We start from the raw sequence: 13,979 nt of genomic DNA, 5'->3' as shown, positions 1-13,979 counted from the left end.
GAATTTTTCTGCACTGTCTGTGTGTAACTGACTGTTTATCTTGCTTTATAATCCTAATTTAAAGTATTCTAATATGTAAATAAACTTCATGAAATCACTAAGGATGCTTGTGTTCCTGAATACATAAGGCCAAATCATCCACTTGCATGGGGGCGGAGGGGGACGGACACGGACACTAGAGAGGGCTAGTAGTGAGGGAAACTCAGCAAGTTCCCTTGATATGTTAGACTGGTTTGTTTGGAAGAATTAGATATAGAGGAGGAGCAGAGCATTGTGCTCCCAAAACCTCCAGATTACAGGGATCTGAATAGAGACCCTCTGCAGTGAGTGCAAGGGCCAGTGCCTTCCTCACCACTCTGGTGCATGCGCACACAAGTAAATATTATCTGAATAGTAATATAAAAATTTTATGGTTATTGTGGGATTCCCCGTCTTTAAATTTTTTGACTGAAATTTTAAATCTATCAAAGCCATAATATTGCATTGTTTTTAGGAGTGCTTGGGGAGCATAGGCATTTAGTAATATTGTAATACACCTCTACCCCGATATAACGCTGTTCTCGGGAGCCAAAAAAATCTTACCGTGTTATTGGTGAAACCGCGTTATATCAAACTTGCTTTGATCCACCAGAGTGTGTCCCCCCTTCCCCCCACTGCTTTACCGCGTTATATCCGAATTCATGTTATTTCGGGTCGCATTATATCGGGGTAGAGGTGTAATTGGAAAGTAACCGTAGTAAATCCTGTTGGGAGATGGACAAACCAAATTTGAGGCAATGATTTAAAAGCTTTTTTTTAACCTCCCAGGGAAGTGATCATGAATATTGGCTTTTTTGAGGGAGCAGGGAGGAAGTGGTGTTAAAAGAACATTTGGAGGTGGAAAGAGAGAGAGGGAAATTCTTTAGAAGCTTGGGAGGCCAAAGGTGAATCTCAAGTGTTATCTTATTCAGCCCTTATTGCTTAATATTTTCTTGGAAAAAAAGGGGAAGGTAATCTCATATTATCTAATTTTCCTCATTTATCTGAAATGTATAAAACAATTGTTCTCAAACTGTTATTGCAGAGAGGAAGATTCAGACAATGAGAAGGATAAGAAACTCTGGTACTATAGCACAAAGGTCCAGCTGGCACAGTTAATTGAATGCCTAGACAAAGATTACTGGGAAGCTGATCTTTGCAAAACTCTTGAAGAAATGTGCCAAGAAATTCATCGGCATATGGATATCACGGAAGACCTTACTAACAAAGCACGGGGCAACAACAAATCTTTCCTTGCTGCAGCAAATGGTAGGAATATCTGTCTATCATGGGAATGAATGTTAAACACTTTCATATTATGATTTTACTTCAAAGTCTTTAAACATTGCAATAATGTCTGCCCCCAAGTTTCACAGACACAAATGCTTTTTTGAAATGTATTAATAACTTTCTAACATCAACCTGGCTGGCAGTAGCAATGTTAAGAACTTTTGAAGTTGCTTCCATACTTCCTGTTTTCAACAGTTCTAGTCCTGCTGAACTGCTTGATATGTCCTCTAGACATATTCTTCTAGCACTGCCAAACATACTTATGTCCTGAGTTTCCATTGACTTAGTGCTATGTTCCATGTAAGAGAGTGTGTGCTGGGGAAAGGGAGAGAGATGGAGTGTTCATTATTAAAATGGTTAAGTATCCTCTTAACTGAATTTATGTGGTGATATGACCATTCCAGAGAAAAGTCCAAATCTATACCTTTTTTGGATTTCATAGGGATTACTAGTGGCAGGGGTTCAAAACAGAGTTGTCCTTCCTGTTAACTCTCTCTGGAGGTAATATTCTTTGAAGGGGAAGAATAAAATTTTGAATTACCTGAGAAATATGACTTTTAATAGCTTTTTAATTTTAGGTCTGTTAAGTTTTGTTTAGAGACCTAGTCTTCTGCATCTGCAGGTCCACATATTTAATACTCCAGTAGCTTTCTAATTATCAGGAAGTACAGGAGAAATTTCCTATCTAGTACATGTAAACATTGACACTACAATTATGAATTATGAGATCTACTCAACTTTGTTTTAATTTAACATTTTTACTAAAATTTCATTTCTCCACAGAATTCTTGTTAAATATTGAAGTCTGAGCCATGTGTTTTAATAGAATATTGTAGACTGCTGTCAAAGTACAGCCCTTCCAAATGAGTGCCAACGATATAAATTCCCTTAAATTTTAGAATTTCTAATTATCCAGCAATCTGGTGTAAAGTTAATGTTAAATGCTACTAACTGGAGGAAGTATATAATGCTCCTCAAATACAACTATATAATGTTACTGCTACTAGTAAATGAAAGAATTACGTGTTTTGTATGAGTTATGTGTATCATGGCAAGAATTCTTGGTTCTGATGTGAAAGTTTTAAAGGAACTCCTTGGATGTATGTGACTTGGCATTTGGTATAATCTGTTTTCTCTAGATAGCTTTGACAAAGCACAAAATCTAGGGGAATCCTAGGCAGAGAAAAGCAAGCAAGATAAAGTACCAGCCCCCAAAAAACAAAAGTATCAACTATATAGAAACTGTACCTGAATCCTTGTTTACATGCATGCTCTACACAGGCTAACAATTTGTGTAATCTGTGTGGTTTCCTCAAGGAACGAATGCTTACACTTACGCACTCAACATTTCTTTCAACCCTTTTTTCTTACTGAAATGCAATATGCATTTATGTAGCTTTGGCCATATTAAATTAACAGTTTGTTGAGCAATTCAGCTTTTTATATCTTGATGAAAGGATTTTTATTAGTTATGAGATATAATTACTGAAAGTATGAAGTCTTTCGAAGTTTAGAAAGCCTTCATTCAACATTGTGAGCAAAGCAGCTATTCTTTCGTCATTCAAAGGAGGAGTACAAAATAACAAAAACTGGGAGGTAGGATGGTGCAGTATTATTGAGTATCAATGATTAACACTCAAATTCATTATACTTTACTGGAAGCCAAAGTGGGATAGGATCAGAATGGCATGATATGAAGAAGGAATTGAGTTGGTGAGAATTCAGTTACATGCGATCTGAATTGTAGTCAGTGGAGAGCACCCTCAATTAATTCTCAATAATAAGTTACAGTAATCAAGTCAAGATCACTATTTCAAGGTCTTACTGGTCAAACCGGATCTTGTAATGGCAGTATAAGTGATGTTTAAAAAAAAAATCCCGAAGATGCCTGTCTGGAGACAAATCTGATTCCATAATTACTCCTTTCTACTTAATACTCAAAAGTTAAAACAGTTGCCTGGAATTGCCATGGGTGGGGGTGCTGCTCAGCAGATATTTGGAGCCAGCCATCAACACCTATGCTCAACTCTCAGTAAGTTACATGGCATGGATTTTTATAGAAGCAGTTGAACAGAAATCATGCTGTACTTCAGTGCTTAGCATCACAGTCTCACATAGATGGTCTTTGGTGTATAGATGTGTAATCCCAAGGGAAGGAGACAAAAGGACGCAACCATGTAGACCACTTTAAAAAAAAAATTAAAAAAAAAAAGCAAAAACAGATTTGATCCTGACCTCCTGATTTCCCCCAGTGTGAAGAGGGGCAGGAATAAACAGGCATATGACACTGGCGATGCAAAAATTTTCAACAAAAACACTGGAGCAAACCCCTAATTTTCTAGAGAAAGTGTGATAGCATCTTTAAACTTTATGTAGAACCCCCACAAACAGTAAGTTGAAACTCAATTTATCTATGGTGGCACAATAAAGGACTCTGTAAAGGGGTTTGGTATTTTGTACATAACATAATGTTGAGAAATCAAGAACTCGAGCATTCAAATTTCCATACATCTGAAAATGGAAAAAGGAGTAAGAACTTGGATGTTAAATTTTGTTCTTAGCTACTGGCTTTTGTTTTGTGATTGTGAAAGGTAATGCTTTAAACCTGAAGGCCATCTTGATTTAAATGACTTCTGATTTAAGACTTCTACTTAATGGCTCTGTAAAAGGGTATTTTGATACTTGTTGCCTGAATTTTACTGTTTTTTCCCCTACTGTAGATGAAATATTGGACGCTATTAGAATAAAAAAAGGAGAAATAGTGGAGGATAAAAGTCAAGCAGCTGAGGAAACAGATAAGGACAAAAATGATGTTGAAAATAATGACCAAACAGATACTGAAAAAAGCAAGGAAGAACCTGGAGACCAACTACAGGAAAAAAATGAAGAAACACCACCTGAACAAGATTCAGAAAACGGAAAAACAGAAGGTAAAGAAACTGACCTGGCATTAGCAATATTTTTGTTGTTTTTAAATAACCTTTTACTATCACATTTACTTCTGGAAATATTAATGTAATTTTTACACTGGCAAGATTTTTTTTTTAAATTGCTTTTATAGAGATAATGCCGGTTTGCTTCTTTATGGTTATATGCCATTGTTTCTCTTTGGTAGAGTTGGATAGCTCATTTTCCCTACTGCGGTTTTACAATTTGACTCCATTTTTGCTTTGAGATGTCTGGCTTTTCTGGCATGGAACTCACTGGTGGCAGTCAATATGTGTACATCCACCAGTGTCAAATGATTGATTTATAATGCTATTTTTTAATTAGGATTAAGTATTTTTGGCCTCTTTCTGTTCTCTAATTCTATGAAGACACTATCCTTACTGCAGAAATACACTCAATATATTTTGGTGCTACAAAGTAGACATAATACAAGGAACTGCACAAAGTCTGCCTTTTAGCATGGATAAGGCCAGATGACATTCTAAGGAAATGTTAAGAATATCCTTAAAGATTTGTTGTGCATTTTACTGTAGAGCCAACAGACGTTGGGGATAAAAGTAACTCTGTGGCATCAAGCACAGACGGCAGCACCACAAATCCTTCTGCAGGAGAAACTAGTTCCTCTGAAGGGAAGAACGCAATGGGGTGTCAGTCAGAAACCTTTGATAGCAACAATGTGGCAGAGAAGAAGTTGGCATCAGAGCTCCCCGAGGATCTCTCAGGTACAGAGAGCGCTGTATCAATGCCTCTGTAATTTGGGGAACCTTTAAGATTTTCTTATTATAAATTCTGGTTTGTCCAAACTAAAACCATTTACAGTGTATGTTCATTCATGCTATTTGCTTGCAGTGCCATCCTTTACTGCTGCATTGTCATCTAACATTTAGAATTTTTTAATGTGGTCCTCCCTGCTGTTAGCATATGCTTCCATGCCCTCCAAAGATTACTGTGGCTAAGCTTTTCTCATATTCTGTTTACTATATATTTTATTTTTCTTCATTGCAAACCATAGTGGTGGTGAACATCCTACAAAGGTTTATTTCAAGCTCTTATTTGCTAATGGCTGTTAAATCGTTTAACCTGTAATGTACTTTAAAAATGACTAACAAGAAAAAATTAGTATTTGCAGTTATTCATATAGGTTCTTGCATTGGGTTGCCTGGAGAAAAGTCTTGCATCATCCCAAAAATCTGTAAGCTGATGCTTAGTAATGTGTGTACAAAATTTGTTTTTATTTTAAGCTGTTTTTTATTTCACTGCAGCAGTAATTCGATACTCCATAAAACTCAATTCTTTTCTTGAAACTCAGGAATGAGTATGACTTGCTTAGGTCTAGAGCATTAATTAGTACATTAAAACCATATAAATACTTTTTAGAAAAGAGAGAGAACATTGTACTTTCGACCAAATTCCTACATTAGCAACAGATAAGTTAATTTGAATAACTCATAGCATTAATTGAGATTATGAAAGTTGTATTTTCACTTGAATCAATATTACAAATAAGGTACTGCAGTTGAAAAAAATACACTTGGTACACTAGATTTGAAAGTTGGTTGTTGATAACGCATTGAAAAATGTGGTGTGCTGTGCTCCAAGAACAAGTAAAATGCCTCCATACAGACATAGTCTGTAATGTTTCAGGGTGGTTATTTAACTTTTAAAACATTATTGTATTTAATTCTTTTGTATGAAATGACCCTCATTATTCTCCACCACCAGTTAGTTTTATTTCTCTCCATTAGTAGGTAGCTTCGTAATTGGATTAGCAGTTTTATGTACATCTCCAACAGGGAAAATCTGCTTGTGCTTGGGGTGGGGGGGAAACATATTTTTGTTTAGGATTTATAGATCAAGCATAATTTTTTTTCCATTACTGTTCACAAATCACCTGTTGAGTACATATTTCCTTTTAGAGTTAATGAGGAAATAATCCTTTTCTTACAGGATATTTCTGTAGGTGCATGGGGAAAGTACATATGCCTGATTCCAAATTTGAGTTTATTTTTTTGTTTAAAAATTAATTTATGAAGATGCTTATTGGGCTGGACTCTGGGCTGCTGTTCATTGTTACATTTTTGCAAGTAGCTCTAGCTGGTTGCATCCAGCTAAGCTTTTCTACTTGCAATCTCCCCTAAATTCTTTGCTACCTTACAGTAATAAGTGTGCTGCTACTGCACAGTCATAGTCTTTGGGACCTTTATTGAAGAGCGTGGGGAGACCTACGACATACAACAGGCAGGCATCCATTCCCACATAGGTGGAGCAGAAGCTGAGATGTAGATATGGAAGAGAGAATCTCCCCATTTTCTTCCCAGCTATATGTACTCTGGATCTCAGGTCCTTATGTGAATCTAGGTAGGGTGGGGATGGCCTACCTTCCCCTTCTCCTCCAAACTCCAGGCCTTGGATGGTTCTATCCTCCCTGACCAGCAATAGGGCAGGTGGACCAAATAACACTGGTCATATTTTGGATCTGTTTCTCACCCAAAACAAGGTTAGGGGTGCTCTGACAACCCTTGGATCCTTTGCTGCTTTGATGGTGAATACTTCCCAGTGAGGGAGACCTGGCCCACCTCTCAAAAGGATGGCAGGATCTTTCTATTCTCTCTTCTGTTCTCTATTCTCTATAGGGCTGTATACCACATTCACCACCAAAGTATCTAAGCACCCTTGGGGAGGTGATGTCCAAAGTCTGGATTTTGTCCAGGGAGGACTCCAGGAACAGAGGACCGTCAAGAAGAGGTTGTTCAAGTTCAGGCAAAAGCCCTCCTTATGTTTCCCTTATACAAGGTTATCAAGGAGATAGGGAACCCTGAAATAAGCCAGATGCTCACCAGGCCCTAAAACTAATTTTACCTTTTCTTTTCTGTGCCTGCTTAAGAGATCGTATGAGACCTACGGGTCCCTCCTGCATGTAGGCACCCCAGTCACTAATTTGGAGAGTCAGAGCTCTAGATGGAGGAGGTATGTTTTTTCTGTAAGATTCTGAGCTCAGGAGAAATCGTGACCTGATCACAGAGTATTTTGACAGGTTCAGCCATAGCCTTGTGTTCTAAGACATCAGCTGTTTAGTTCCAACTTCTGAATCTAGACTCTTTGGTAGATCACAAGTACATGGAGATCTGGACCAACCTGCTTGGTTTCAGACTTATTGCCAGATGTCTCCCTAGACATAAAAACCTTGGTCTCCTTTCTACTTATGAGTAACCTCATGGTGGGAAGAGCCGCTGGTTAAGGTCAAGATGCCAAGAGCGATAGACACTGACACTCATTATTGCTGCTTTTAAAGGTGGGAGGCTTTGAATCAAGCTCTTCAGAGTTTCCAGGTTCAGGACAGCCTGTGGAGCCCAAGTAGTCTTCTTTCGTCCTTCTTTCACCATGCTCAGATTCTCTTAAGTCTTGCTACCAGATGAGGTTCCAGAAGTCCTACAATTCAAGGACTTGAAGGAATGGGCCCAAACCGGCAGAGTCCATCAAACCAACTAAAATGTTTTTATGTCAGGGAAGCAAGCTGCTTCTCCATCCCTTTGGAGGGCAGTCCATTTCTTCTACCAGTAGTGAGGGGGTGGAACACAAGGTACCTGTTAGGTGGCCAATTACTTCACTAGGATACTTGATGGATTTCCAGCATCTTCTGAGTTCATAAAGATTTTGTCCATATTTTGTATCTCATGGGTCAAAAAGCGAAAGCAGTAGGCAGGCATGTCATTTTTAGAATATCAGAACCATCACAGGCATGTTCTGCAGGGATCTACTCTGATTTTGCTAATTATAACATGACATGGATAAAGATTTAACTCACACCATCCTGGATGTTCAGAAAGCCATTGGAGTAACAGGAAAACATAATCAAATTATGTTGCATTAAGGATGTTATAGATGTTATTTCTGAATTTCCCTTCTTTTGTAACTGTCAGAACTGTTTAATTTTGTTGTTGTAGAAAATGTCATTCACAAATGTTACAGATAATAGAAGGAAGGTCTTCATTTTTCATGTGGGCGGTTAAACATTACATCATTTGTGCCATATATGTGAACTAGTCTATGTAGAGGCTTGTTTCCAGTATATGTGGATAGGGTTTTGGATTTTTTTAGAATTTCTAGTTTAAAAAAGGCAGTTCATCCAGTTAGAGTAGATGTTCCTAAGCATATTCGTTGTCTTGGTGAAATTGTTGCTTAGCTCTGAGAGATGAGGGAGGAACTGCATTTTAAATACAGCTACAGGCAATGTGATCCATTTATTTCTAATTCAGAGATGGTAAATAAAATACAGATTAAAAAATTGCTTCATGGGGCACTGTCAGTTTAAAAAAGATTCTTTATCTGTTACTAATAACACTTTATATTTTTAAAACTGTAAGAATTTAAAAAAAAAACAAACTTCTCACCATTAATGTTCCATTTTTGCATTCCCCCTAGTTTGGATAGCAAAAACAAACTGGTCACTTTCATTCTTGGTTTTTATTGTCTAGCACAGTCCTGTAATGCTTAGGTTGCAGACACAAAACTAGAGAGTCTACTTTGTTTTATTAAAAAATATACTCAGTAAAGATGTGTATAAAAATGATTGACTTCTATTGAGTCTGTTTTACAATGCTTGTTTTTATAAAACATTTAGGTTTTGTAATTTTAAGTATTCTTCTTCAGTGGATCCGGTGCTCTGGATAGAAGTCATAACTCACGGGTATTTCTCTGCAGTCTAGCAAAAGAATTGAAGTTCTTTGGGAGGAGGAGGAGGACCTGGAAGCATTATCAGCTGCACTCGTGCTTGCTGAACTAATCACACCTTTCCTCAGTAAACATTTCCAAAGAAGCAAAACTTAAAAAAAAAAAAAAATTAATAACTTAAGCTAAAGAAATCCATCTATTATATTGTCAACACTTCATCATCTTTTAGCATGATTTAATATTCCCTCTTGTCCTGTCTTGAAGAAAGATAAGAAAATCTCATGCTAAACCAAACCTGTATAGAATACTAGACAAATTTAGGGAGTATCTGTTCAGAGCAATGTATCCACGTGAGGAGAAACTAAAGTTGCAGGTAAGAAAACTAATTTTGTCTTTCTCCTGAGAGTTTGACAGCATGGATAGTTTCTAAATTATGTGTGGTCTTTGCTGATTCACTCTTTCTTAATTTGTATTTTGCTGAACATATATTTTGATAATGTTAATCATCAGTTTCAGAATATCAGGATGTGAAGAATATTTATCTTGGATGGCAGGTTAGGCAGAAAATCCTGCTGGAATCTAGGAGAGGTTAAATGCAAAGAACAAAAGAAATAGTGATTAATTTTTCATTTGTAGGTTTGAACTACTGAAAAGCATGTACTTGTCTATAAATAGACAAATGAACTATTGGCACTATTTATGAAGATATTTATTTATGCAGAATTTGTCTATTTAGTGCTTAGGGTTAAAACAATCACTTACTGTTTTTACTCTCTTGCTTATTTGACCATAGAAATTTTGAACAGTTGTGGTTGATTTGAAAGCTGATTGGGGAGAGGGGAGATCTTTCTTTCAAGTAGGTGCATATGCCTGTGTATGCTTCGTATGTTAAAGATTTTAGGTAGACTTTTTGAGGTAATTTTAAAACCACCAGTTCTTCCATGTTACAAATGAGTTATTGATGTTTCAGTAGCTTATCTGACACTTCTTTTCTTAAAATATAAAAACTCTAAAAGAAAGCTTAATTGATACAGTACTAAATATCTTAAGTCCTTCTTTTGTAGAAGAAACTGGTCAGATGATCCCCAGCATCAGTCCTAGTGCATCAACTGCACCATTCCAGTCTGTCGAAAACAGCAACAGCAGCGAGGTAAATTCTATGCAGAATGACTCCATTAAGACATCTGATGATGCTGAAAATGCAGAAGGAGGATCCCAGACCTCAGAAGAAATAGGTAAAAATAAAAGTGTCACTAAGCTTCTTTCTAAACTTGATTCTTAAATTTCTTAATTCCCATATATAAACACATTTGGAATATATTACCTTCATTCTTTTTTCATGTTTGTTTAAATTACATTTTTGTGGCAGGGGAGAAATCCAATGGTGAAAGAAGTGATTCTCCATGCACAGGGAAAGGCACATCAGGCTCGACACGAATGCTTACCCGATTACGAAATCCAGATAGCAAGCTGAGCCAGATGAAAAGCCAGCAAGTTGCTGCAGCAGCACACGAAGCAAATAAATTATTTAAAGAAGGCAGAGAGGTTTGTACTCTTTTTGAGAATTTCAAAAATACAGGATTATATTGGTAACATAAGAAGAAACCTTCTTGCTGCTAGTCTTGAGAAAATGGGGTCAGTGACATACTAGGAGGTACATGAGAAATTCACAAGTTGGTGGAATTGCCATATCAGAGGTAGTTCTTCCTCCTTTTTGTCCATTATTCCATCCCCTTTCTCTCTGTGTAGCCACGCTCTGATTTGCTCTCTGTAGAGTGGTGTGACAATAACAAAGTGGAGTAGAGTCCCTTTCCTTTAGTGTGAAGCAGGTTCTGCTGGTTTCCTTTTCCAGGAGAGTGATGCAGTGGGTATGGTGTACACACACAAACTAGTTAAATATATTTTTACCCCTATTTTTGTTGATCAGATATATAGAAATTCTCTTGCTAATTGTAACTTCTTGGTATTTTCTTATCATATTTGACTGTCATGTGCCTTTGTGTATTCCACTGAGGGGTGTGCATGCACCCCATGCCTCTGAGATTGAGGATTCTCCTCCTCGTGCTCTGAACTGAGGGCATACGGGGCGGCAAAGACTGACAATTTCTGCTGTTCCTTTCTACTGCCTGTGGTCTGAGATGGAACCTTTTCTGCGTCTGCAGCATTTGCTAGTTGCTTCTGTGTCAAACTGTAAATATTTGTAAATAACTTTTAGATAGATTTTTAGCATAGTCATGGAATAGTTTTTGGCAGTCAGGACCTTGGGAAGTCTTCCCCTACCTTGAGCCCCCATCCATATGGGATGACCAGTATGCCCAACAACCATGCATTTAACAACTGCGTTTCCTGCCGCTGGGCCTTCCCAGTCAGCAGTGACCATCTCAAATGCTTCTACTGCCTCACAGAAGCTCATGTCCCCTCCAAGAGCACTTTTAGCCAATCTCTTCCAAGCCGAACGCATCAAGCCTGTGATACAGGCTCTGGAGATTCCTAATAAATAATGCTATGAGGTGCCTATTCAACCCTTGCCCGACAGACCCCTGTGTACATCAGGCAGAGGCATCAAGACGTGCCTGTCAGAGCACAGTGACCTCTGTGGCTGTGGGGCTTATAGGAGTAGAGCTGAGGACTCCTCCAAATAGCATGAGAGGAGTAGGAAACGTTCTGATAAGAAACAAGAGAAATCTACCTCCAGGTACGGATCCAAAAAAGGACCTCTTCTCTGACATCCCCCAAGGCAGGTGTGTCTCTGCGCCCCAGTGGGAGCGTCAGGAGTTCACAAGGAGCACAGCATTGTCTCACTGCTCCAAAGAGTAAGCTGCGGCGGTGGAGCATCCGCCGAATTTCTGCGGCGTTTCAGTGGTGACGCCTCTCGATGGTGTCGCTTGGCGACAAGTGACGTCATCGAGAGGCGTCGCCGCCGAAACGCCGCAGAAATTTGGCGTCATTTCGGCGGATGCTCCACCTCTGGCCAGGACGCGGGCGCATTTAGATGGTGCCCGCGGGCACCGCATTGGGGACCCCTGCTCTAATTGGTGGTACAGCCAGGGTCCTCACCCTCCTCTTCAATGAATACTGCTTGTGAATCACCCTCAGTAGAATATACATATGGACCACACAAAGAAGAAAGTTAGTTACCTTAGGGACCACAAATCTCAAAGAACTTGTTATCATATCAGTATTCTCCCTCCTTCCCCACTGCTGCAGAGCCTTATCCTAAGGTTACTTGCATGAGGAAGGTAACTGGAGAGGCAGTCTGACCACGCTGCCCCTTCTGCTCCTCGTGCTCCAAACTGAGCATAAAGACCCCGGGGTGGACCTATAGACAGTTCTAGCAAGAATTTTCCAATCTTAGGCACATGAAGTGCCTGCACATCCCTCAGTGGAAGACAGATAGGGACCACACACATCGAAGAACTCCAGTTACTGTAAGATAGGTAACCTTTATTTATTTTACTTATTTGCATGCACAAATTCCAACTTCTTTGCACACCTATTTTGTGGGTGCAACTCCAGTGCCTACATTAGAAAACTTGGCCCCTAACTTTTAATACTGTTGTTACTACTTTAGTACTGTTAAAATGTTTTGAAGGTAAAAAAAAAGATTAAATAAATTAGAAGAAACTAATACAATATATAATTCAGAATGATGTGTCTTTGAAAATTGAAGGCCTGTATTATAAACAGGAATATAATAGAGATTATTTAAGATTTTAAATGTTTTAAAAAAAAAAAAACACACAACTTTTTGTTTCTTTAACAAGGTTCTGGTGGTTAACTCCCAAGGGGAAATCTCCCGATTGAACACCAAGAAAGAAATTGTGATGAAAGGAAACATCAGTAATTATTTCAAGTTAGGTCAAGAGGGGAAGTATCGTGTCTATCACAACCAGTACGCCACCAACTCATTTGCATTGAACAAACACCAGCACAGAGAAGACCATGACAAGAGACGGCACCTTGCACATAAATTCTGTCTGACTCCTGCTGGAGAATTCAAATGGAATGGGTCTGTACATGGGTCCAAGGTTCTTACCATATCTACTCTGAGGCTAACTATCATTCAGCTAGAGAGCAACATCCCTGCATCATTCCTTCACCCCAACTGGGCCTCCCACAGGTAAAGAAATAGCAAATGTTTTTGGTTTACCCATATTTTATTTCATAACATTACTTTGTGGCACAGGCGCCAGCTTCCTCCTTTCCCTGAGGGTGTTCAACCCTGCTCTGCCCCAGGCCCTACCCCCACTCCACCCCTTCCCCCAAGACCCTAACCCCATCCCGCCTCTTTCCACCCCCAAGTGTGCCCAGGTCCCGCTCCTCCCCATCTCCCCCAGCACTACCTACACACCACTGAACAGGCAGGCGGGAGGCTCTGGGAGGGAGGCACAGGGAGGAGCTGATCAATGGGTTGCTGGCTGGCAGGAAGTCCTGGGGGGTGAGGAAGGAGCTGATCAGTGTGGCTTCCAGTGGGTGCTCCAGACCCAGAGCACCCACAGAGTTGGCGCCTATGCTTTGTGTTGTCCGTAGTCATTGTCTATGAGAGCGATATAGATATCATTGGAACAGAAATGTGAATAAATGTGATATGTAATGCATAACTGAAATTATGCAGTGTTTTAGCAAATATATTTTGATAGTTTAGTCTACTTTAAAATCCTATTGATATATTGTTCATAGAATTAACTTCGTATATTTTACATTCTTTCCAATGTAGGTCTAACTGGATTAAGGCTGTTCAAATGTGTAGCAAACCTAGAGAATTTGCACTAGCTTTGGCTATATTGGAGTGTGCAATTAAACCAGTTGTTATGCTGCCAATTTGGCGGGAGTCCTTGGGACACACTAGGTAAGAGAATCTTTATGAATGTATTCTACTCTTATCTGTAGCATTGGTTGAGCTAAAACTATAATTAAAAGTATTGATGAGAATTCAGTCAGACATCAGTCAAACATTCTACCAAATGATACTGAAATCCATTATTGACAACGTATCCTGTTTCATCGCTCCTTTTCCTTCAAACAATGATTTACTTAAACCCAATGATTTA

General features: G+C 38.8%; 1 protein-coding gene across 14 annotated transcripts in view; it reads left to right on the top strand.

The window, feature by feature from the left end:
* The window catches only part of BPTF (bromodomain PHD finger transcription factor), an 89,753-nt gene that overhangs the window by 34,135 nt on the left and 41,639 nt on the right, over positions 1–13,979 (top strand). For 13 of the 14 annotated variants that reach the window (XM_039502033.1, XM_039502024.1, XM_039502022.1 and 10 more), the window contains 7 exons: positions 1,064–1,287; positions 4,029–4,238; positions 4,791–4,979; positions 9,993–10,163; positions 10,298–10,473; positions 12,693–13,048; positions 13,646–13,777. In XM_039502033.1, coding sequence (XP_039357967.1) covers positions 1,064–1,287; positions 4,029–4,238; positions 4,791–4,979; positions 9,993–10,163; positions 10,298–10,473; positions 12,693–13,048; positions 13,646–13,777 — 1,458 coding nt within the window. The remainder of the gene's footprint in view (positions 1–1,063; positions 1,288–4,028; positions 4,239–4,790; positions 4,980–9,992; positions 10,164–10,297; positions 10,474–12,692; positions 13,049–13,645; positions 13,778–13,979) is intronic. The other variant, XM_039502029.1, reaches the window with a different exon arrangement.

This window comes from Mauremys reevesii, linkage group 15 (assembly GCF_016161935.1).
Source record: "Mauremys reevesii isolate NIE-2019 linkage group 15, ASM1616193v1, whole genome shotgun sequence".
NCBI lineage: Eukaryota > Metazoa > Chordata > Testudines > Geoemydidae > Mauremys > Mauremys reevesii.
This window is presented reverse-complemented; position numbering and strand designations above follow the sequence as displayed.